The 25437-nt window shown below is 37.4% G+C and overlaps 1 protein-coding gene across 1 annotated transcript; it reads left to right on the forward strand.

Annotated features, from left to right (window-relative positions):
- Positions 1-24026, forward strand: AIRE (autoimmune regulator). The gene is made up of 12 exons (XM_087725644.1): positions 1-150; positions 1360-1534; positions 1961-2110; positions 2870-2941; positions 4631-4749; positions 6624-6739; positions 9982-10075; positions 10494-10649; positions 18119-18240; positions 18784-18880; positions 21006-21074; positions 21788-24026. The coding sequence occupies exons 1-12, from the start codon at positions 1-3 to the stop codon at positions 21866-21868; spliced, it is 1401 nt and encodes a 466-aa protein (XP_087581770.1). The 3' UTR covers positions 21869-24026.
- The last annotated feature ends 1411 nt before the right edge of the window (positions 24027-25437 follow it).

Here is a 25437-nt window from a genome sequence, read left to right on the forward strand (position 1 = left end):
ATGTTCAATTCCAATAGAGCATTTGGGGAAGGAGATTTGAGAAAATTACTGAAGATTTATCGCACAGAGATTTCGATGGCAGTGGATGATGTCTTCCCATTACTTCATGGACTTGCTGATCATGATATTGTCACTGAAGAGATGTTCAAGGTGAGAGGGGGAAAATCTGGGTACTATGTAACTTTTCAGTACATAATATCGGAATATATCCATTTCTTTTAAGCCATTCATTTTTAATGTGTTACAATAATTTGCATATATGCTGTTTTATTTTATATAATATTGTGTAAAGCCATGTTCAGTTACACTTTTGCTGATCTATCTCTCACTTTTTAACTTTGGTGTTTTTATATTTCATTACAGCATTTTCTGTTTCATTCTGTGCAAATTATTGAAATGTGATGGTTTTTCAGACTACTTTATATAAATTTTTATTTGGGCAGGTAGGCTGAAAAATCAACAGAGTCTGAAACTGTATAGCCTGGATATTAACTTTTAATATCAAAGTATGAATAAAAGTGTTGTCTCCAAATGTATACACCAAAATTTATGGATAAAGTTTGAAATAACGGCAAATGACTACAAAGGAATGCCTGTCTAAAGACATTAGTTTAGGTAGAGAGTAATCTGAGGGTACTGGTAAATTCCCCCCACTCTTTTAGCATTACAGTATTAGCCTTTTGCTTCAATTTCTAAAGCACTTTCAAGACTACTTATAATTCCAAAAAGCTCATATTCAATTTTCCTCAGTTTCTAATTTTTTTCCAAAATAAATTTCATTTTAACCCTTTCTTTATTATATTGCAAATAAGTGCTTAAGTGTATAAATACTATATTCATTAGGTATTATACTATGTTCTATTTATTACATTATATTGTTGGATTTTCTGCCCAATATACATTCCTTTTGCATGAAATTTTCTGAAATCTCTTCTTATTTAATTTATTTATTTGCTGCTCATCTTGTTTTGAAGTGACTTTGAGGAGCTTTTTCAACATCTAAATACCATAGATGTATAAAACATCTAGTATACTGTATATTAAGGTTAAAATCATCCTAAAAATATATGCACTTTAAGGCCAGGTTTAAATTATACTGCAAAATTCAGCAATAATCAAAATTTAATTTTGTGTCTTAGTTTGTGATGTGCAAATTAGATAAATTGCATCAAAATTATTTCTCACTTTGTTTATAAAATAGAATATTCAAATGTTGAGACTATTACCATCCCTATTAGCTAGTACTCAAGAAGATTGATTACAACAAATAATAAATACTGCATGTTAAGCATTTTGAAGGAATAAAATATATTTGAGAATTAGGTCCATTTTTGCATTTTTCCTTTCTTTGTCTTGAAGGACACTCTCCACCTGAAGGAAACTGAAGGTTGCCACAGGGCTTTTTATACCATGTTGACATGGTTGCTAAATCAGGATTTATCTTCCATAGAAGATTTCTGGAGAGTCCTTTTCAAAGAGTACAACTTGGAGAGGTACTCCAAGCTTCAGTCCATTTGGAGCAGCTTTCCTAAAGGTATAAGATGTTGTCATTATGCCCTTAAAATAGCCTTTAAGGCCATCTGGCCTTAAAATGAAATTTATAGGAGACAGTGAGAAGTTGTGAATAATAGGTAGAATAGAAATGGGGAATTGTGGGAGTAATCCAAGTTGTATCTAATTGGCTGAATGTGGTTTGTACTAAAATTAGTGTACTTGGGACATGTCTAGCATATTGAAAGTAATTTTGAGTACAAGCTAAAATTCAAGTTTAATTTAAAGACAGCCACTTGATACAAAGATGAAAATGTGAGTTAATGATGATAGCACATTTAGAAGATTTATCTTGTGGCATGTATCTGCCTTTGCTAAGGAAGACGTTACCTTCTATGTGGTTGGAGATAAATTTCCACAATTGTAGGCAAGAATTTCAGTCAGTCTCAGTATTTCTCCTTGCTTTCAGATATGGATTTCGGCAAGCATCGCAAAACAAAGAAAGTTGCCATTAGTCCAAAGACTGTGGCTCAGCACAAATCCCAAGGAAAGAGAAAGATAGAAGAAAAAGACCCTTTGCAATTAACTCAGCCTTCAGGGAAAATTGATCCGCACCTTGGTATAGAATTATTTACTGTGTTTTTACTGTATCTTGTGGGATATTGCCATTTAACTAAAATATAAAAAAATGAGTTTAAAGAACGAAGGAAACCCTTCCCCTTCCCAAAACCTAAGCATCTCAGAAGAGGAATCCATTGTAATGACATCATACTGTATTTTTCTCTTTTTATACAATTAAAGACAACAAAAAAATTTACAGTTTCTTTTCTCTACTAAAGGCTCTCAAGCATCTGAGAAAAGTATAGTTCTTACTATTATCCTAATAAATAATATATATTAAGATTAATTGTTACAGGTAGTCCTCGACTTACAACTATTTGTTTAGTGACCAAATTTGCAATGGCACTGGAAAAAGTGGCTTACGACTGTTTTTTCACACTTGGTTGTAGTATCGTCACAGTCATGTGATCAAAATTCAGGCACTTGGCAACAGGCATGTATTTATGACAGCTGCACTGTGCTAGGGTCTTGTGATCACCATTCGTAACTTTCCCAGCAGGCTTCCGACAGGCCAAATTAATGGAGGAAGCCATATTTCCTTAATGACTGGATGGTTCATTAACCTGCAGTGATTCACTTAACAACTGTGGAGAAAAAGGTCGTGAAATGGAACAAAACTCACTTAACAACTGCCTTGCTAGCAACATAAATTTGGGGCTCAATTGTGGTTGTAAATTTAGGTCTACTTGTATTGTGCATTTTGAAAAAAAAGACAATTTCTGCTTTCAATATTGCAAACTGTCTTATAAATCAACAGGGTCTCTTCCTAAAACAAAAGCTGTGAAGAAATCAGAAAATGCTGAGGTCCAACAATACCCTCTTCCAAGTGGTAAGTTTATCACTTGGCTATGCTTGTTGAATATGCTAATCCAAACTGTTCGGCTACTTCTGTGAAATGATCTACCAATCAAAATAAAATTTAAAACTATGAACAATCTTGTTTCATTATCAGATCTCATTAGATTTTGAAATGTCTCCCTGAGATCTCAAAAAGGAAGAAAGAATTTCACAATAATTTGACATCTTTGTTTGGAGTCTTGTCAATGAAATATTACATGACTTGGTCAAGTTTTAGATTTGGTTGCTAGTCATTGACTAATTATCCAATATTATTTTTATACTATGCCTTGATGTATTGCTCACTCAGATATGATCCCAAGTCATTCTTCTTATTTAGAATTCTGGGTGGCTAAGGTATTGTTCAGCATACAAATTATTTGTTTAGCCAGAGGGCATGGCTAAACAAATAATATATTACATTTCAACCTAATGTAATATCATGAAAGGCTACTTAATAACTTTTACTGAATCAAATTCTCATTGTAGCAGTTGATCTAAGCTGCCTTTTGATGATTTCATTTAAGTCTACTCTTTGCATGTAAGCAAACTGATTAATTATAAGATTCAAATAAGAAAAATCAAATCATTAGTTCAATATTATCTGCAGCCATTTCTCCACAATTCTCCTACCCAATTTAAAGAACATTCTAATCACTCACTATTCTCTTCAAGGAGCCAGTTAATGTAATGGCTACAGCCTCAAGCTAAAAACTTGAGAGCATTTCTAGTCCCACCTTAGGCACAAAACAGGTGGGTGACCTTGGCTTTGCCCTGAGAAGAAGGCAATGGCAAACCATTTCTGAAAAATTGAAGGGACTTTTACTGACAGTGTCCAAGAATCAAACATGATTGATAAAAGAAACTGATAAGGAGAATATTTCAATATTGAAATTAGAGGTCCTGAGGTTGGTTGTTTTCTTGCAGATGTTTTATTATCCAAACTAGGTGACATCATCAGTGCTAGTATGGAGTGGGGTTGGCTCTCAATTTCTATTCTAGTGGTTTGCCCTGTTGGTGTTGGTGGGAGTGGGAGTGGTCTTGGAGGTTCTTTGTCTGGGCTGTTTACTATTAGCTTGTTTGGCAATTTATTTTTGTCACTTCTTGATTATGCGTAATGTTAATCTATGCACATGTGGGTATTGATTGCTGGTGTTGGAGGTATTTTGGTCTATTTATTCCCCTTTTGGCTTGTTGATTGTTTCTTTTGAACAATATGTTAACAGAAAAAAAATCTTCAAACAGAAATAATAGACAATTTCAATGTCAAGTTGAAGAATTTCCAAGGGAATGTTAACTTGATCATTTGTTACAATAGCATTTTAAAATGGTATATAAGTAGATCTCATTTTTGCTTATGGGGATCTGAGGCATAAAGGTGGGAATCTACTGAACAGTCAAGAATCGAACACAGCTTTCAAAGTGCTTCATTCTGTTTTAGTGCCACTTAAACATTGGCGCAATGATATTCTCCATATTGTGTTAAACGTCTTTCTTGCTTTGTTGTAAAATCTATATCAAAGCTATTTTACACCACTGGGCACATGCAGAAGAGATAATTATACTTTACATTACATTGTTTGAAAAAGTTAATTTGGTTCAATATTCCAGTTGCAGCTAAGGTTAAATTATCTCATAGGAAAGACACAGTTCCAAAGATGTCAAATATGTCTTTTTCCAGGCAATGCTAAGAAATTTGTTAAAGTTGGAGATGAATGTTATACATCAAGCATGTCAGAAGAACTCGGAGAAAACAAAGTTTATGAAAAGAAGCCCAGCATGAATAACAAAGAACTCCAGGTTTCTGAATATGTATACTCACATACTATTATCAATTCTTATTCTCTTTGGATCTTTAGTAGTGAAGAGCAATCTATGTTGGGCTAGTTTCTCTGTTTAGAGTCAAGGTTATGGTGACCATAGAGTCTTCATCGTGGAGATAAATAGGAAATCCAAGAGCTTCTATTAGTCTTATTTATATAGCACCAATAGAAAAGTATTTTTCAACAAGTATTGCATGCATCTGCCAATCTATATTAAGAAGCAAAACTAGCAACTGAAAGTGAGTATGTGAACATGACTATTCAAAATGAACAACAGCAAGAAAAACATTTTCATACTGGTTCCACATGCAAGAAACAGATACTTCAGAGGTGGGTTGCTCCCTGTTCGGCCAAACCGAATTCAGGTCTTGGTCGCAGAACTGGCAGAGACCCAGGCCTGCTACGCCCCCAAACCAGTTCCCTTGCTGCCGCTGGGTTGCCGCCATTTTGGTTTTTAGTGACTGCGCCTGCACAGTTCACTGTAAATTGTTCTGCGCATGCACGAAGAACAATTTACATTGAACGTGCACGCTCGCATTGCACGCAGGTAGTAAAACCGGCAGCAACCCACCCCTGAGATACACATATGACTGTGATTTATGAAAAAAATTTTTTTTGCAGATTTCTGGTCTTTTTGACTGATTTCCGGCAAAAAATGCCTCTAGGAATATGATGATTCACTTAACAATCAAGGCATTTGCTTAAAAATGCTGCAAAAAAAGTCATAAAATTGAGTCTGATCATGCCTTGTATTATATGACCTTGATGACTTACAATTGAAATTCTGGGCTCCATTATGGTCGTAAGTCATGAACTATGTGCATATGACAATATTCTAACATAAATGAAAATTTTCTATAAACTTTCCTGTGATAGGAACAAGTGGGGACATGGTGGAAGTTGTCCTGTGTGTTACTAATAGTTAATAGTCTAGCTTTTTCCTAGCTTTTTCCCTAGTATGTGCCCAACATATAACTTGCTGAATCCATCCGAGTGGGAAGTCCCAGTTTTCTTTATCTCCTTAAACTGGTGTCAGATTCAAAGATGTGGGTTTGGATATGATGTTTTTCCCCCCCATCCTTCTTAGATGATGTGCCATTTCTATCAAGATGGAATTCCCCAAGTATTTCAAAGTGTATAATTACCCTCTTTCTCACCTGAATTATTTTTAGATTTACGCTTCTCTCTGAGTAGAGATAATCAGCAAGGCTTTCAGAGATTCAGGGCTCTGTATGACCTGTTAACTATGCTTGGAGACACCTCCCTGTTTTTACAGGGTGTGTCTTCACAGTGCAGTTTTTGTCTCACTCCCAGTCCAAGTTGGAGGGAGCCTAAATTTGTCTTTAGTTGTTCCAATTTTAAAACAGTATTCTCCATCTTCTCTCACAAGTATGAATGAGATTAGGACATCTTATTCATGATTTTGATGCTGCTGCTGTCAAGAGCTTGCATCTAGTGAACTTCTGTTGGCGTGCTGAGGATGCCCTTGCCATTTGGTCAATATTCACTGCCCTCCCTGGATGCTTTGGCTTGGATTACAAAAGAAACCGGACACCCGATTTCTGCAAAATCTGACTCAGGCTTTACAAAACATCAGGCATTATACAGGTTTTTATAAACATTTGTATACTGATCTTCTGGAAGACTGTAAGCCTATTATTAAATAAGCCTTCATGGATCTTGAAGATCTTTAAAATAGGTTACTGGTCAAAATAAACTGAGAAATTATAATTTTAACAAAGGTCTGGTGATTTAATAAGATTGACAAAAGCAACTTCGGCCGTATGCAAAGAAATTGGTTTAAATTATAATGTTCTTTTGTTTTAATCATTCCACAATTTTGCTGGCTAGAAGAACGATGATGAATGTGCCATCTGTAGGGATGGTGGAGAGCTGATCTGTTGTGATGGATGCCCTAAGGCTTTTCATCTTGGTTGCCTTATACCACCGCTGACAGAAATTCCAAGGTAAAAACAACTTTTATCCATTTAAAATTGAATATAGCCTTGGGTACAGATTTACAGCCATTTGCTATCTTGTGTGATTATGATTCTTTGTAGCCTTTACAATTAGTTCCTTAACTGAGTTTTGTAATCTTACGTAGCATGTTCTCACTGAGTTTTGTAATTAACTTTAGGGTGCAGACTATAGAAGGGTTTTTGTTTTTATTATTTAACAAATAAAAGATGACAAGCATCTGGGTTATAATTTTAAAAAAATACAGTTATCAATACCTTCTCAAAGTAAAAAATGAATAATTGTGAAAAAGATAGATAGATGTACATTATTAGATATAGCTATATACATTGTTTATATCTAAGGTACACTATATTGCCAAACGTATTCGCTCATCCATCCATATAATCAGAATCAGGTGTTCCAATCACTTCCATGGCCACAGGTGTATAAAATCAAGTATCTAGGCATGCAGACTGTGTTTACAAACATTTGTGAAAGAATGGGTCGCTCTCAGGAGCTCAGTGAATTCCAGCGTGGAACTGTGATAGGATGCCACCTGTGCAACAAGTCCAGTTGTGAAATTTCCTCGCTCCTAAATATTCCACAGTCAACTGTCAGCTGTATTATAAGAACGTGGAAGTGTTTGGGAACGACAGCAACTCAGCCACGAAGTGGTAGGCCACGTAAACTCATCCAACATCAGTGTGTGACCTCACAAATGCGCTTCTGGAAGAATGATCAAAAATTCCCATAAACACACTCCTAAACCTTGTGGACAGCCTTCCCAGAAGAATTGAATCTGTTATAGCTGCAAAGGGAGGACCGACGTCATATTGAACCCTATGAATTAGGAATGGGATGTCACTTACAGTTAGTTCATATGCAAGTAAAGGCAGGTGAGCGAATACTTTTGGTAATATAGTGTATCTTCAAGTCAGACACAACTTTTGAGATCTGTAAAAATATTCTCCATCTCAATCTGTCTTCACTGGCACTTTGAGAAAAATTGGCATTTCTTACAGGAATATTTCACTGATAGACTTGGTTGCAACTAACCACCTTATCCATTGTCTTCCTTTCTTTCACTTTGCTTAACCTTGCCCAGCATTCTAGTGTCCATTATCTATTGGCATCACAAGCCCAAGTTTCTGAGTATCTGTTTAGAAAACTTCAATGCAATAGCCATTCTTTATTTTTCCCAGGAACAATTTACTGTGCGTTGTTTTTGCAGACCACATTTCAAATCCATAATTTGAAGATATTTATTTATGGCAGTGGTTCTTTTTCAGTTTTCCAGCTATACATTGCCATTGGGAAAGGCATTGCTTTAACTACTCTGATCTTTATTGTGAAGATTTGCAGGCAGGCATAGTGTGCTTTAACTTGAGGAATGTTAAAATATGGATGAGGTATGCTTATGGACTGGTTGTGTGACATATTTAATGTATGTTTAAATATTGCCTATATACCAGACATAGGAAGAAACCTCAATCAAGAAAATCAACAAAGAGAAGAAAATAGAAAGAAAAAGAGAATGAGATATCTCAAAGGTGTTTTTTTCAAAAGACAGCTGGACTTTCTTGGTTTTTTTCTTTGAAAACATTTTGTTTCTCCTCCAAGAAGCTTCTTAGGTGAGAAATGTTTTGAGAGAAAAAAAACCAAGAAAGTTGCCTTTTGGAAAAAAAAACACCTTTAGAATAACCATGACCTGGATGGCTGAGAATTTCCATAGATAAGTAAATGAAATATTTTATTAAAAAATCAGAAATATTGCAAGAAAATGTACAGTTAAGGTAGAACTGCTGAACAATAATAATGAGAGAAATCTAATAGAAGCAAATAAGTGTTATAAAGGTCTGTAAAGAGACTGAGCTCTTTACAAACAGGATTATTGAATGACAGAACCATTTGTAAACAAAGAATAAGGAACAAATACTAGACATGAAGAATGATAAGCTATTGATCAGCTGTAAAACGGTAAAGCATCAGGTACAGAGATAATGCCATTGAACTGTTTACATTTTAGAAGAAGCAGTGGTTAATGTCCTAATATATTTATTTATTTATTTGCTGAAACCTGCCATCTGGATATGCTTCTTCCATTACTGCCCTGGGTCTGCTTCAATAACTGTCTTCCAGTTATGCTCCAGAAACATCAATATTCACTCATTATCTTCATGATGCTACCCTTGCCTTATCTCCAGGCCATGAATAAAACAGCTTAAGATCATAATAAGTGTACAAGTTTTAAAATATATTTTTTGCTTAAGTCAGTGCTATTACATCATGGCTTCAAGAAGTATAAAATCTGTACATTTTGTCATGCTTGTTAGAGATTAGATCAGCTGCCCTGTTGTATATGATATCAGAAGTGTGTTTAGGAAATGTTGGGAAGTCTAGCCACAATCTCCCAGCCTCTGCTGCAGCCATTTTCTCCCTGGATTTGCCATTTCCATTAGCATCTTGATTTCTTTCACATTCATTATCCCCTTTCTTCCTGCTTCTCCCTGTTTCTGACATAAACTTTTCTTTGGGCATCCACCATGGGGAGAGAAAAGGAAAATACTGCTCCAATATTTTATGTGGCAAAAAGAAGAAACATTTTTGTGCAATTATACTGAAACAAAATATTCTAAAATATATTTCTGCCTTTATATACTTATTTTGTGTCTATAGTTGCTCATGTCAACATCTGACTCTTTTGCCCTACCCACACTTATTTTACTCCAGAAAATAATGAAAGGAACTAAATGGAGCTTTTTCTGTCATCTGCCTTATATTTACAATCATCCCACTTCTCCCTACCCCTGTAAAAGAGTAAGACATGACAACAATGTTATGCATTGTTTTGTGTCATTTTAAGGATAAGAGAGCAGCACTAAAATCAGTGTGTGTAGGAGGAAGGTCTAACTGGGCAGAATCTGATGCTCAGTATGAATAGCAGGCATTGTGTACGGAGAGCAGCAGCAACATATATTGATAGATATAATTCCATGTGCATTGTGAGACCCTAGGTTAAATATAATGGAGAATGCTGTCCTTATAGCAGTGCTGAATGTGATTCAACTGAGAACTACCTCAAAAAAATGTGGATTAAGGGAGAAAGCAAAATATTTTCAGCCAGTAACTACTTTGCATGAAAGAAACAGATTATATATAAGATTTAAGAAGCTTGTTAATTTATTTTTCCTTCTTTTTCCCTTGTGTATTTGATTATCCACCTGTCTTTCTGCCTTGGAACACTCATCAGTGGGACATGGAGGTGTGATTCCTGCTTATCTGGGAAAGCCAAAGAGGACAGAGGCACTGAAGAGAAGAATAGAGAGTCATTTACTCAAAGTCAGGTATAACTGTGGTTTTTGACTTTCCATGTCAGATGGTCATTCTGGCTGGAGCTGATAGGAGTTATCATGCCAGATATCAGAAGCATATTCGTTTGGGGAAGGCTGCCATATCTTAAGTAGTAATAAAATCTGCTGGTTTTTTTTTCAATGGTTGACTGTCCATTTGCTCCTGTTTCACAGTTCCAGTTTCCATTCTGGAAAATGAAAACAGAGAATGAACGTTGTTCAAAGCTATGCATAGATATTTGGTGTACAATGTAATTAAAGAACTTTGTCACTTTAAAAACATTTTGAGATCAGCATATGACAAATCTGAAATACATAATATGTACAGTTTGCATTCCCTCCTCCGTACAAATGCTTTCCTGCTGCAGCTAAATAAGGATTGGGGTGTTATTTAATTTACCTATCTCCTCAGGGTGCTGTTTATGTCCAGAGAACAACTGAAGATGGGAGGAGAATTCTTATCAAAGAACCTCTGTGTGCCCCCTTCAGGCAACCCCTGCCATCTTTGCTCTCTATGTCTGTGGCAACTCCGTCCACAGTACAGAATGCTGGAACAGAGAAACAACTGGTCAGTAGATTGTCTTTCCATTATTTTTCACATTTCAGTGGGTGAGGCCATTTCAAATCATGTATGTATGTATGTATGTATGTATGTTAAGGTGACCAGATTTTCAGATTGAAAAAGAGGGACGCCCTTGACCGGGGGGGGGGGGGGGGGGCTTGATTAAAAAAAATTTTTTTGTCAAAAGGTCACCCCAGGACACTGAAACCAGCATAAATACGAATCTGTTGCCAAACAAAATTTTGATCACGTGACCATGAGGATGCTGCAACGGTCGCTAAGTGTGAAAAATGGTCGCAATGGTCGCTAAGTGTGAAAAATGGTCATCAGTCACTTTTTTCAATGCCATTGTAACTTTGGTCACTATACCACCTTTCTTGCCACAGTTCTTAAGTGAATGACTGCTGTGTAACTTGCATGTGTGAGGATGACATACAAAACTTCTTGTACCTTTGCAAACTATTCTAACTGCTGAATCATACCCAAAAATTAGGTAATAGCAATACATTTTGATCCTATGTCCAGCAGGTTCTGATTGAGTAAAAAATACACACTCTTTCAAAACTACAATAAACACATCAATCTATAAATAAGATGTGAAACCATGTGGAGACAATATGTGTTGATTAGCATATAAATCCCCTCCTCCTTAAATTAATACATGGATGTGGAATATAGTATGGTATAGATGTCACAAATCATGGTGGGGAAACTTTTTCTTATGGAATGCCACTGAAAAACAGGAAAGACAATAACAAAAGATATATGATATAATGGATATGAGGTGATCCATGTAAGTGGATGAGTTTGCAACATTTGTATCTTTCTATAATTAATTACCCGTAAATACATTTTTAATTTAACACTGATTTAATTTCACTGGTTCTGGATTGATATAATTCCAAGCAACATGCTTCTTGGCTTAAACCAAATGATAACTGCAATTGTTTTTAACAAAGCTTGGAGAACAGCTGATATAATTTTCTTTTCAAGAAGCAAGTTACTGTCTTTTCCCTTATTACGTAAAGATATGAGGTGGTTTGATTGGAATATTAAACTATGGAGGTGGTCTTTTTTGTACTATATTTCATCTTTTTGTACTATATTCTCCTTGTCCATGGCTATTATGATTAATACCATCACTACCATTTGTGCCGAGTATCTGAACAATATTTTCAAAATTAAATCACCCTGTGTTTCAGCAGTTTAGAAAAGGAGGAAGAAAAACTTGAAGCAGGGCCCAGAGAGTACTACCTCAATTTGAGGAATACATTTTCCAGGAAAGAAGTCTATGTGCCAAATATTGCAAATTAAAAAAAGGTCATGTGACCATCTTCAATGAAGTACTGAGTATGTATACTTTATTTTCATAATTACTTCTTTTTCAATCATAGGAGTGAGGGCTATGATAATTTCCCATTCCCAAAACAAGGTTTATAATGGCAAAGAAAAGAGCAAATGCCTCTTTTATATAATACTGTTTCCAGGAGAAATCAATCAAACAACTAAGCAACAAATTTTAACAAGTAAAAGTTTACTTTGCCAAATAAGATATGTTCCAAGTGGATTGCCAATATCAACTGTTTCTAGCAGCAAGTTTTGTTTTCCAATGAAGGATGGCCAGTTCTGTCCCTTCCATTGTTTGGGAAAAGATTGCTTACTACCTACATTCAGATGTATTCTAAAATTATACCACAGCAAGTTAAAATGCCCATAAAATGACTGCAAGCTTTAAAGAATGTCTTGCTGTGTAGAATATCCTGGCATAATCTTAGCTATGGCAATATTTAAATTACATGAGTGTAAAGAGATTACAAGTGGTCCTTAACTTACAATAGTTCATTTAGTGACTGTTCAAAGTTACAATGGCACTGAAAATGACTTATGACTATTTTTCACACTTATGACCTTTGTAGCATCCCCATGATTATGTGATCAAAATTCAGATGCTTGGCAACTGGTTCATACTTATGAGTGTTAGAAGTTGTTGTGGCTTGTATGTCTAATAAATGGCATTTACAATAACTGTAAAGTAGAATATCCAGTTTACTGATCTTATAAATCAACATTAATGTTTTAATGCAAGCGAAAGCCTAGGAATCTGAATCAGAAAGTGATTAAATGCAAAAATCCAAGGCTTTGAAACTTGGAAAGCACATGGCACAGAATGGTACAGAAACAAGCTGCAACTAGTTCACAGAATCACAACTGTGAGTGCATCCTTTAGTTAGAACAGAAGCACATAAAACCACTTGTATATTTTCAGACCAAAAATGAAGATTGATCAGATTTTTTGCATCCTCAGTTCTATGTAATTTTCCTTCAGAAATCAGTACTGTTTTCTACCCTATTGTTACAAGTACATCCCTATTTAAATGAAACTGAAAAAGTTCCAGGACAGCAGAAATAATGTACAAGAAAATGGATTTTATTTATTAAAGGAAACCATGTGTTTACAATGTGAATCTCAAGTGAGAGCCATTTTAAAAAAAGACAGTACAGCTGATACCTACAGATATTGAAATGGAGAACAGCAAATTCCACTAATTTAGAATCATAATTAAAATAATCCATGGAGTACTATGAATTATATGCATATTCTATGTTCCATGTTCTATCTCTCTCTCACACACACACACACATCCCGCCCTCCCAACTTCCAAGTAGAAAAAGAAATCTTACAGAATTATTCAAAAAATAATTTTAAAGAGAAAACACGTCTTCATGAGGTCTCCATTCAAAACACACACACACACACACACCACACACACACAGCCAGCCAGCTCCTTGTTAAAGGAAATTCTTTGCATTTGCATTCTTTGAAAGTATTCAGATGCAGTCAAACTTTAAAAGTATTTAAATTAAAGTAAGAAGAAACTTCCCACAACGACAACAATTAACCAGAGCAACAGGAAGTTGTGAGTGCTCCGATACAAGTAGAAAAAGAAATCTTACAGAATTATTCAAAAAATAATTTTAAAGAGAAAACACGTCTTCATGAGGTCTCCATTCAAAACACACACACACACCACACACACACACAGCCAGCCAGCTCCTTGTTAAAGGAAATTCTTTGCATTTGCATTCTTTGAAAGTATTCAGATGCAGTCAAACTTTAAAAGTATTTAAATTAAAGTAAGAAGAAACTTCCCACAGCGACAACAATTAACCAGAGCAACAGGAAGTTGTGAGTGCTCCGATACAAGTAGAAAAAGAAATCTTACAGAATTATTCAAAAAATAATTTTAAAGAGAAAACACGTCTTCATGAGGTCTCCATTCAAAACACACACACACACACACACCACACACACACAGCCAGCCAGCTCCTTGTTAAAGGAAATTCTTTGCATTTGCATTCTTTGAAAGTATTCAGATGCAGTCAAACTTTAAAAGTATTTAAATTAAAGTAAGAAGAAACTTCCCACAACGACAACAATTAACCAGAGCAACAGGAAGTTGTGAGTGCTCCGATACAAGTAGAAAAAGAAATCTTACAGAATTATTCAAAAAATAATTTTAAAGAGAAAACACGTCTTCATCTCATCCGGAGATTCCTTCCCCCCCCCCCCCTTCTCACCTCCTCAAGAAAGAGAGCAAACCAAGCAGCCGGGAAATAGATCACTCAGCTGATTTGTCAGTCGCCCCGCGCTCATCAAAACAAGCATGTAGGGCAGGAAGGGAAGGCTTCTGGCTGCTCCTGGGCAGCGATCCCACTGCCATCCCCCCCCCCCCCCCCGCTTCTCACCGCCTCAAGAAAGAGAGCAAACCAAGCAGCCGGGAAATAGATCACTCAGCTGATTTGTCAGTCGCCCCGCGCTCATCAAAACAAGCATGTAGGGCAGGAAGGGAAGGCTTCTGGCTGCTCCTGGGCAGCGATCCCACTGCCATCCCCCCCCCCCCCCGCTTCTCACCGCCTCAAGAAAGAGAGCAAACCAAGCAGCCGGGAAATAGATCACTCAGCTGATTTGTCAGTCGCCCCGCGCTCATCAAAACAAGCATGTAGGGCAGGAAGGGAAGGCTTCTGGCTGCTCCTGGGCAGCGATCCCACTGCCATTCCCCCCCCCCCCCGCTTCTCACCGCCTCAAGAAAGAGAGCAAACCAAGCAGCCGGGAAATAGATCACTCAGCTGATTTGTCAGTCGCCCCGCGCTCATCAAAACAAGCATGTAGGGCAGGAAGGGAAGGCTTCTGGCTGCTCCTGGGCAGCGATCTCACTGCCATCCCCCCCCCCGCTTCTCACCGCCTCAAGAAAGAGAGCAAACCAAGCAGCCGGGAAATAGATCACTCAGCTGATTTGTCAGTCGCCCCGCGCTCATCAAAACAAGCATGTAGGGCAGGAAGGGAAGGCTTCTGGCTGCTCCTGGGCAGCGATCTCACTGCCATCCCCCCCCCCGCTTCTCACCGCCTCAAGAAAGAGAGCAAACCAAGCAGCCGGGAAATAGATCACTCAGCTGATTTGTCAGTCGCCCCGCGCTCATCAAAACAAGCATGTAGGGCAGGAAGGGAAGGCTTCTGGCTGCTCCTGGGCAGCGATCCCACTGCCATTCCCCCCCCCCCCCGCTTCTCACCGCCTCAAGAAAGAGAGCAAACCAAGCAGCCGGGAAATAGATCACTCAGCTGATTTGTCAGTCGCCCCGCGCTCATCAAAACAAGCATGTAGGGCAGGAAGGGAAGGCTTCTGGCTGCTCCTGGGCAGCGATCCCACTGCCATTCCCCCCCCCCCCGCTTCTCACCGCCTCAAGAAAGAGAGCAAACCAAGCAGCCGGGAAATAGATCACTCAGCTGATTCGTCAGTCGCCCCGCGCTCATCAAAACAAGCATGTAGGGCAGGAAGGGAAGGCTTCTGGCTGCTCCTGGGCAGCGATCTCACTGCCATCCCCCCCCCCCCCCGCTTCTCACCGCCTCAAGAAAGAGAGCAAACCAAGCAGCCGGGAAATAGATCACTCAGCTGATTCGTCAGTCGCCCCGCGCTCATCAAAACAAGCGTGTAGGGCAGGAAGGGAAGGCTTCTGGCGGCTCCCGGGCAGCGATCCCACTGCCATCTTCTTTGGATGCCCAAAGCCTTCCAGCCCACTCAGGGCGAGTCAGCTGCGGTGCAGCCGGTGGTGGGCAGGAAGGTTTTCGGGCAGCTCCTGGGCGGCAGGTGTCTGGGTGGGAAGAGCCGGAGGGGGTGGCGGTGGCATTTTCGCTGCAGAGAAGAGGCGCACGATCACGAATGGACTCCGCGGCAGGAGGAGAGGGTGGGGGGGCAGCGGCAGCCGCCCGCAGAGAACCTCCACGCTGCCGCTGCTCCCACCCTCTCCTCCTGCTGCAGCGAGTGGAAAATTCTCTGATTAGAATTAGATTACTCACCAGTCAGCGCAGCTGCAACCTCTTTCGTCTTTTGGCGAAAGGAAATTGAGACTCGCGCAGGCGTGCTGAAAATTTCCCATCCCAGCCAGCTCACTGATTGGCTGGAGTCCAGGCCAATCCAATCAGTGAGCGGCAGACTGGGCTGGCTTAAATTTGTAAATTTAAATTTGTAAAAGCACGCTTTTTTTGGCGCTCGCAGCTCCCGCCCATCAGCTGCTAGCTTGCTGGGCTGGCTCATCTGGTAGAGAACAGAATGATGAGCCAGCCCAGCAAGCTAGCAGCTGATGGGCGGGAGCTGCGAGCGCCAAAAAAAGCGTGCTTTTTAAAAAAGCGTGCGGGACGCGGGAAAACGCATTAGAAAGCGGGGGTGTCCCGCCAAAAGCGGGACGTCTGGTCACCTTAATGTATGTATGTATGTATGTATGTATGTATGTGTCAGATGGGTGAAACCATTTGTTGTCAGGTTTTTAATTTGGCTGCTTTGATCAGAAGAGCTGTATGGCAAGATAAAAGTTTAAAGCAGGGTATGTTCTTATCTTTGGCAGACTAAAGATCACACTCCAAGAGACAGGTGGGCTAGGAGTAAGAATGGGGCAAATCCAAAATGAACTCTGAAATTGTTGCAGTTTAAATTTAATTAAAACTAATTTAAATAAATGTTTCTCATTATTAAGCAAATTTGAGTAAACAAGAGCCAGTTTGGTGTAATGATTAAGACTCCAGGATAGAAACTGAGAGACTAAGTTCTAGTGCCAACATAGGCACAAAGCCAGCCAAGTTTCTCTCTCGGCCCTAGGAAGTAGGCAATGGCAAAATGCTTCTGAAAATCTTGCCAACAAAAATACAGGAACTAGTCCAGGCAATTGCTAGAGAATGAATTGAAAGCACTAAAAAGTTAGTGTGATGGTTCTTCCCTCTGTTGTTTTTGAAAGGACTGTAGGGTGCCACTCTTACAATTCTATGTATTCTTGGATAACATCCCTGCTCTTTCTTTATCCATGGGAAGAGGTAAATAGGTACAGCCAAGCCGAGGTGGCGCAGTGATTAGAATGCAGTACGGCAGGCTACTTCAGCTGACTGCTAGCTGCAGTTCGACAGATCAAATCTCACCAACTCAAGGTTGACTCAGCCTTCCATTCTTCCAAGATGGATAAGATGAGGACCCAGATTGTTGGCGGCAATATGCTGACTGTGTAAACCACTTAGAGAAAACTGTAAACTCACTATGAAACAGTATATAAGTCTAAGTGCTATTGCTATTGCTACAGTAGACCTATTAAGGAAACTATAATTTGATGTTCACCTTATGATATCTAGTAATTCTAGCATTTTGGAAAACTTGTGATAGCCTGATCCCAGGCTTCTGTTTTTGCTTGTTTTTAAATTCTAAAATTGTTCTCTTCCCTATATAAATTAGGTTCAATCAAATAAATCTAGACTACTGGTTAAGCTGTTGGGCTAGGAATGGGGAGCCCTAGGTTCTATTCCACGCGTAGCCATGAAAGCTCACTAGATGTCTTTGGACCAGCCATTGTCTCTCAACGTAATTTACCTGAAAAAGTTGTTGGGGAAAATAGGAAGAGCTTCAGGAAGCACATGCATGCTTCCTGGAGCTTCTGTTATAAGGGATAGATTATAAATGTAATAAACAGTCAAGCAGTTATGAGTGTTTAATATTCAATTGTTGCCATGAAATTATACTCTGCTTTTCCCCCCATTATCCTGGATCCCAAATAGCAATGGCACTTAGACTTAGAATCACTTCACAGTGCTTTACATGCCCCCAACAATCTAGGTCCTCATTTTACTGACCTTGGAAGGATGGAAGGCTGAGTCAACCTCGAACTAGTCAGGATCAAGCTCCTAGCAGTGGCAGTGGGCCAGGCAGTTTCAACCTATTATTGCTGAGGTTTTCAAAGTTTAAATATTTATTTTTTTAAGTTTTGTCATTTTATTGTGTGCTGTAAGGCTAAGAATGGCAATGTAAGTAGAGGTCTAAGCAATTATGATAAAGCTGTTAAACACTGGATAGAAGAGATGGATGTAAAGTACAAAATTATTTTCAAGAATGTAAAAAGGAACATTTTTTGCTAGAAAATTACTTTGAATTGTATTTTTTCAGAAACTAACCATTGGTGACAAATGCGGTATATGCCGGAAAGGAGGAGATGTGATTTACTGCAATAAATGTTTCAGGGCTTTCCACTGGCGTTGCCATTTTCCTGCCAGCACAGATGAAATCAGGTATTAATTGTGCCCAAGAATAAATCTTCATTTATCTCTTATATTTGTCTAGCAGTGCAAAACTCTTGTGAAAAACGCCCCCAGCTGTTACCATCAAAAGTCAGCAGGAGGAGAATGGAGACCTGGCAAATATTATGTCAGGTGCACTAAATCAATGTGGCTAATATGTCCCCTAGAGGCATATTTGTTTCTAATTTTTTCCAAGACAGTTTTAAAGTTTTAGTTAAGGCAAAACTTTGATCTCCACCTTTTACAGAGGGTTCTGTACAGGTGCAAATTCACATAACTGAATGATCCACCATATCACCATCTAAATCTCCCTGCATATCAGAAACAAGTTGATAATGTGGAAGGTTTCAGTCCAAATGTTTATGCTGCTGTTTGATTAGATAAAAGGTTTATGTGAGGGGAAAAAAACATTAAATCATTTGAGAATCTACTTGTAATCTAACATAGATGTATCCAGTTTAACAACCATGGAATCTGAAATCAACTCTTATACTTTGAGGGAATGATTAAGATTGTTTTTATATTGTATTGTAGTGGAATCCTGATATGTAAGTCCTGTTTTGACAACTCTACAGTTATCAACTTGGAAGGAGACTCACACTCCAATGCTCAAACACTACGAGCAGTAAAGGTCAGGTTTTTCTTTTTTCCCTCCCCCAACCTTATTGTTCCCTAGAGGATTAAAGACACTCTGGTATATATACACAGATGACCTTCATGACTTTTCATGTTCTGATATGCAATTCCCATCACTGGTTTATACCTTCATTATCTGAGATTAATGGGAATTATAATCTAAAAAATTCTGAATAGGCATAACTTCCCTGAACTCCAATTGCCAAATCTAGTAGACTTTCTTTATTAGTCTTGATCAGTATGCTGAACACATTCTGGTTTCTTAGACAAAAATATTACTGCTCCTTGAAGTTTATTTAGATCAACAACAAATATCGGAACATAGAGATAAGGTAGGAAGAAATATGCAAGTTCCATTTGTAAAGTTGATTGTACTAAAAATTGTATCTAAGCTTTAACTGTGAAACAATGCATCACAGGGCAAAACCTTTTCAACTAAAGTATTGTAAATGGCTAAATTACTGAATGCTGGCACCCATTGCTTCTGTTGGAATGAAATTTTAGAAAGTTCTTGCTGTTTCAACACTACTATTCTTGACTGCTGCCACCATGCTGCTAGGGTTATGTGATCCCAATTTAGAGCTTCCATGAAACCTGCCCACAAGCCAATGGGGAAGCCTGGGAAGCTTTCAGAGAGAAAGTCAATGGGGAATCACATCCTTCCATAAAAGCTTGCAGGGGAGAAAGTCAATAGGGAACCTTGCAAGAGAATGTATCAAGTTGCTCAGGTTAGTCTTCTGCACTCACAGAATCTCTGCCAGTCCCTCTGCACTCACAAATATATCTGAAAGGATGACCCAACAGGTTAAGTGTATAAATATAAATGAATGTGTCAAATCAAGGGATTCATTCCAGAAGTGAATTTTGAAGAGAAATTTGAGGAAAAAGACAGGTATGGTAGTCTCCATATATTTAACTAAGACACAAAGCATACTATAAATGTCAAATAAATGAAAAAAAACAAAAAAAAACAAAGCATACAACTTTTATTTTTATTATCTGTTAATCCATTCCTGCAGCTTATTCTTTTGAAAAGCGTTGCAAATGGCTTCTGTCTCAAGTTTATAGGATCATTTTCGTTTCCAAAGCTTAATAACCTCAATGTACTAAAAATCTTATATCCATGTTCCTCTAACTAGACTGAACACAGTGAAGACTTTTCTTCTTCTGATTATTGCACTGACCCCTTTCTGGAGAGAGGCAGGGAGCAGGTATCAGCAAACAAATGTAGGACCCATGGAAGTAGTATGAAGATAGATTAATTTATTCACATCTGACTTTTTAAACTCTCACAGATAAGGCTGGCATTTTCTTTTTACCATAGCTATTTTGCACAAAATTTATACCAGCTTTCTGTAACTTGATACTCTCCAGCTGTGTTAGATAATCCCTTAAAACAGAGGTCCCTAACTCCCAGTCCACAGATGATACCAATCTGCGGCCCATTGAGAACTGGTCTGTGCAAGCAGTAGGCAAGCGTGTGAAGCTCCATTTGTGCTTGTAGTGGGTGCGCACATGAAACCATCCCCTCACACACACCCCATTGCCATTGCTGCTGCAGCCACCACCACTGCTAGTCCGTGGAGCCCGAAAGATTGGGGACTACTGCCTTAGAATACTGGCTATTGTTAAACACATGAACCTAATTTATATAAAAGCTTAAGTATTAAGGCTATAGTCCAGTCCATACAAGTTGTCCTCAATTTATGACCCAACTGGGACAGTAGTTAAGTAGTATGGTTATTAAGTGAGACATGTGTTTACCCCTGATTTTACAACCATTTTTGCCAAAGTAATTAACAAAGCACCACAGTTGTTAAGCAAGCATCACATAATCATGATTTGCAACCTACAGTCCTCCCCATTGACTTTACTCGTTGGATCCATTGGGGAAGGTCGCAAATGGCAATCAGATGACCATAGGGACCCTGCAAGGGTTGTAAATATGTAAATATTGTAAATGCTCATAAGTTTTTTTCAGTGTATCGTAACTTTGAATGGCCACTAAACAAATTGTTGCAAGTCGAGGACTACCTGTATTTAGTATGAGAACAAATCCTATTGAACATGTGGAACTTACTTCTGAATAGACATGTATAAGGAAATATTTTGAATTATAGGTGCTAGAAGATTCTGCTGGAACTGAACCTGCATTGAACAAAGATGATTTGGATTCCCTCTTAGGGGAGGTAAATCAAGTAAATAATGACGTAGGTTTATTTGTTTGGCTCTGTAAAATATCTAATGTGGAATTTATAATGCATCAGCAAGCTTCAGTAAAAATCAAATCCTCCTTGGTAATATTCAGCATTTAGCATGCTAGTTTAACAAATTCAGCCACAAAATGATTTGCAAATTTCTGGAAGAAATGGCAGATCAGAATTGGATGTGGTTTAACCTACACAGGAATAGTGTATTTGTTTTTTAAAAAGTATAAAAATAGTTTTACATTTGCCTTTATTATGTAATCTATTCCTATGAAGAAGGGATGTGGTGGCTCAGTGGCTAAGATGTTGAGCTTGTTGATCAGAAAGGTTGGCAGTTTGGCAGTTCAAATCCCTAGTGCCGCATAACGCCGTGAGCTCTTGTTACTTGTCCCAGCTTCTGTCAACTTAGCAGTTCAAATGCACGTAAAAAATGCAAGTAGAAAAAATAGGAAAATTGGTGGGAGATAACAGTGTTCCGTGTGCCTTTGGCATTTAGTCATGCTGGCCACATGACCACCAAGATGTTTTCGGACGGCCCTGCCTCTTCACCTTTGAAACGGAGATGTGCACTGCCCCCTAGAGTCAGGAACGACTAGCACATATGTGCGAGGGGAACCTTTACCTTTACCTTATTCCTATGAATTATCTTTCTAAATTCAGATTCTGATTATTTTATTTTCTCTATGATCTTCCAGAACACGTTTGATGGGATTTTGCATTGGGCATTCCAGAGCATGCCTCGTTCATTATCAGGCACCCAAGGATTTTTCTCATAATAGTCTAGGTGGGACTATTTTCCAATATCTATTTCCACTGCTATTGTTCAGTAACATTAGAAATCATCTCATTACAGTTCAACACTATGTTCAAAATATGTTTTTTATGTTTTATATATTTTAATGTCATATTTATACCAATATGATTGTTTTCTTAAATGTGGTGATTTTTAGTTGTCAGAATGTACTGACAGTGTTTATTTAGTAACTGTTTACAATTACAATGATGATGAACAAGTACCTTCAGACTGATCTTTGCATTTACAACCTTCATGGGTCTGTAAAACAAAAAAAGAAGAAAAGGAAGCTGAAATAACATCATAAGCACAGCTGCAATTTTATTTAGTGATTTAACAATTGAGTCTTAATTGTGGTAATTAAACTAGAACTACCTGCTTATTGTTAATTCTGTAACTCAACAGGTCAACAAATTAAATTTTCTATTAATCTCTTGCAACTGTTGGCATGATAGTAGTATCATAGTAAAACATTCAGAAAATCTGCAGGTGGTGGTAGAGCTCCCAGGCACTTAATTTGCCTTCTGTGGGAGAAAAGTTGGAGACAGCTCATGAATTCCTAATGACTGTGAGAGGCATGGACCTGTTCCTGGTATAAGAGCTCATCACATTACTCACTTTAGATGGGGTTTTTATCTTGGGACAGCCAATGTGATCTATAACTTTGGGACATTAATATTATGTTATGCCATGGTCAAAAAACTTGCATTCTGTGCAAGTTTATTTAGTGACCTCTAAATTTTTGAATGTTTTGTTATCATTTTATCATGCCATAACTTGATAAGTAAGATCTGGTGCCATATCGCTCATGAAATAAATATGCCTATCTTACTGGTCTGCCCAGGCATCTAATGGAATTCCAGGGTGGTGGCTGAGGTTTCAGTAATTTCATCTAGTACTTAGATGTGCATTCAGGACTTTGGAACAGATGGGCTGTAATGTACCCTAAAATTGCCAGTTTTTCTAATACTGCTCCTATGTCTAATATAAGGAATTAAACAAATTAAGCTTTTGCTTTCATCTACGTATCTCTGTGCTTTAAAATAATAACCTCATACACAATCAATTAATAAAACATAGAAGGAGTCCGGGAACTTTTATTTCATTATTATTTATATACTTCATCTTGTTATAGTTACAAAATTTTGAAATGTCAGTACATTAGTTTTGATAATAGAGAGGGAAATGGGAAGTTTTGAAATATGAAATATAAAAAAAATAATTTTACTCTCCTGGGGAAAAAACACCTATTGTATAATTAATACAAAATTTGAGGTGCTTGTGCCATGAGGTATATTTTCAGCAACAGTTGTATTCTTTAGTTTGAGTTAGTGCAAATAGTAATAGTGAACTGACAACTGATAGTAAATCTCAACTCTGTAGTCAAATGGAAATACATAAAAGGTTTTGAAGTTCTCTGAATATTTTTCCACTTCTGAAAAGTAGAATGTAAAATTATCAGTTTCATTCCTTACCTTTGTAATTTGCACACAATTTTCTATGTTTGTAAAAAATGCTGAAATCCAGACAAGTTCTCTGTCATCAAAATGTAAAATAATTTATTTATGTACATTGGCATTTTGTTTTCTAAAAATTATATTGACAGATTGGATACAAGGCTGATTCAGGAAGTTAGTTCGCAATAATTAAATTATAAGGTTGGAAGATTAATAGAACATTCCCAGTTTAAACTATGTTTACTGCCATTAATAAATAATAGAAGCTCTTTGATAGTAAAAAAAAAAAGCCAGTTAACTAGTCAGTGAATGTAAAATATTCCCCATTAAACATAAATAAAACATAGATGTATATAACACATATATTTACATATAGTGCTTTCCTGTTTCTTTGCAAACTATTGCATTCATTTAATTGTAAAAGTAGATACCTGTGAGGGTATTTTAAGATTTTCTGCTAATAACATACTCTACAGACAATCTATACAATATTTATTTCTACTTTCTCTGATACAGCAAGAAGTAGGATAGTTCAAGGGTCACTTTGCAGGAATACCACTTGGCTGAAGATTGTAATGGAATAAAAAAGTATAATTATCAGTTCTTGTAAATTCATGAGGGAGTGTCAAAATTCCGAGTGATGCATATTCTAACAAGATGGAAACTTCTTCAGAGCTCTAACTAACTTTAACTCCAATATCCAACTCCTTCAGGATTACAGACTAAAATAATCTTTTGTGCAATCTGAAATGATGTCTATAGAAATTCTCAATCATCCATGTCATGCTTTTACAAAAGGCAACTGGACTTTCTTGCTTTTTTCTTGAAAATATTTCCCCTTTCATCCAAGAAGCTTCTTCTGTTCTGATGAGAAGCAAAATGTTTTTTTTTTGGGGGGGGGGGCAAGAAATTCCAGTTGCCTTTTGTAAAAGCATGACATGGATGATTGAGAATTTCTATAGACATCATTTCAGATTGCACAAAAGATTATTTTAGTCTGTAATCCTGAAGGAGTTACATATTAGCGTTAGAGTTAAAGCACCTTTAGAACAATCTGAAATTATGCTGAATCAGATATACTTTAAACCCGAATTGCCTCTGAATACATTTCTTATTGATTAGTAGACTACCAGATACTTAAATAATACATAACTTTTCCATACCTTCTTGCTCCAGTAGGCCATTACCTACCAGCTGGGTAATACATCAGAAGTCTTGTAAGTTATACAGTGTTTACATACTTTTCAATAGCAAAAGGTTTCTGGATAATTTAAGGGAAAAAAATGATATACCAGAACTATATGGTATAACAAATAGGGCTGCAATGCTTAGGAAAATAAAATAATAACTAGTATTCAAAATGCCATAATATATTATCTCAGATCAATCTATTTGAAGAGAATATTCTGCTGCTGAAGTACCACCACTTAAAAGCCTCTCCAATTTAAATTTCCTTCATAAATTACAAAATGTTTATAATAGTAGATATTTGTAGGGAGAATATATTGCACCGGTAGCACCTCCTTAAATCAAACATTGCCAGGCATGTCCATAAAAGATGTAGAAATAAGAAATTGCTCATACGTGGTACATGAGCAACCATATGTTTTTAGATAATCTTTATCTTGCAAACTTGCATTTTTAAAAACAGAGCATACAATAATCCAGCAGAGGGCAACACCAGTCTTTCAAATTTCAAATTCAAGCACCATGTAAATCTAAAATCTTAATGTTTCCTGTAATTTATGTTCATTTGCTTCTGCTGTCAAGCGAAATTACAGATGAACTTATATATTTCTAAGAAAAACATCAGAACAAAGCCTGCTTGTAACATCTTGTATTTCATTTTTAAAATTATAGTGCTATTCACCACAGACAGCTCTGTTTACATATTACTTTGGTATGTCTCAATTTTTAGTTCAGAAAACCTGAGCAACCTACCGTAATCAATTTTCACGTCAAATAATTGATCATTTGTAGACTCTGCCTCTTATTTTAATATAGGTTAAATTGTTATGTTGGATTTTGTTTTTTAGTCTGACTTGTAAGAGTTCAATCTTACACATTAAAAAGTGAGAAACGACAGGATCTGGAG

Source organism: Thamnophis sirtalis, unplaced genomic scaffold, assembly GCF_051295495.1.
Source record: "Thamnophis sirtalis isolate CommonGarterSnake01/CBP01778 unplaced genomic scaffold, rThaSir2_p1.2 scaffold_11, whole genome shotgun sequence".
In the NCBI taxonomy this organism is placed as follows: domain Eukaryota; kingdom Metazoa; phylum Chordata; class Lepidosauria; order Squamata; family Natricidae; genus Thamnophis; species Thamnophis sirtalis.

Coding starts and splice junctions, on each gene's coding strand:
- AIRE (XM_087725644.1), top strand. CDS start 1: ATGTTCAATTCCAATAGAGCATTTGGGGAAGGAGATTTGAGAAAATTA. Junction 2,111..2,869: donor GAAAATTGATCCGCACCTTG/GTATAGAATTAT, acceptor ATAAATCAACAG/GGTCTCTTCCTAAAACAAAA. Junction 10,650..18,118: donor CTGGAACAGAGAAACAACTG/GTCAGTAGATTG, acceptor GTATTTTTTCAG/AAACTAACCATTGGTGACAA.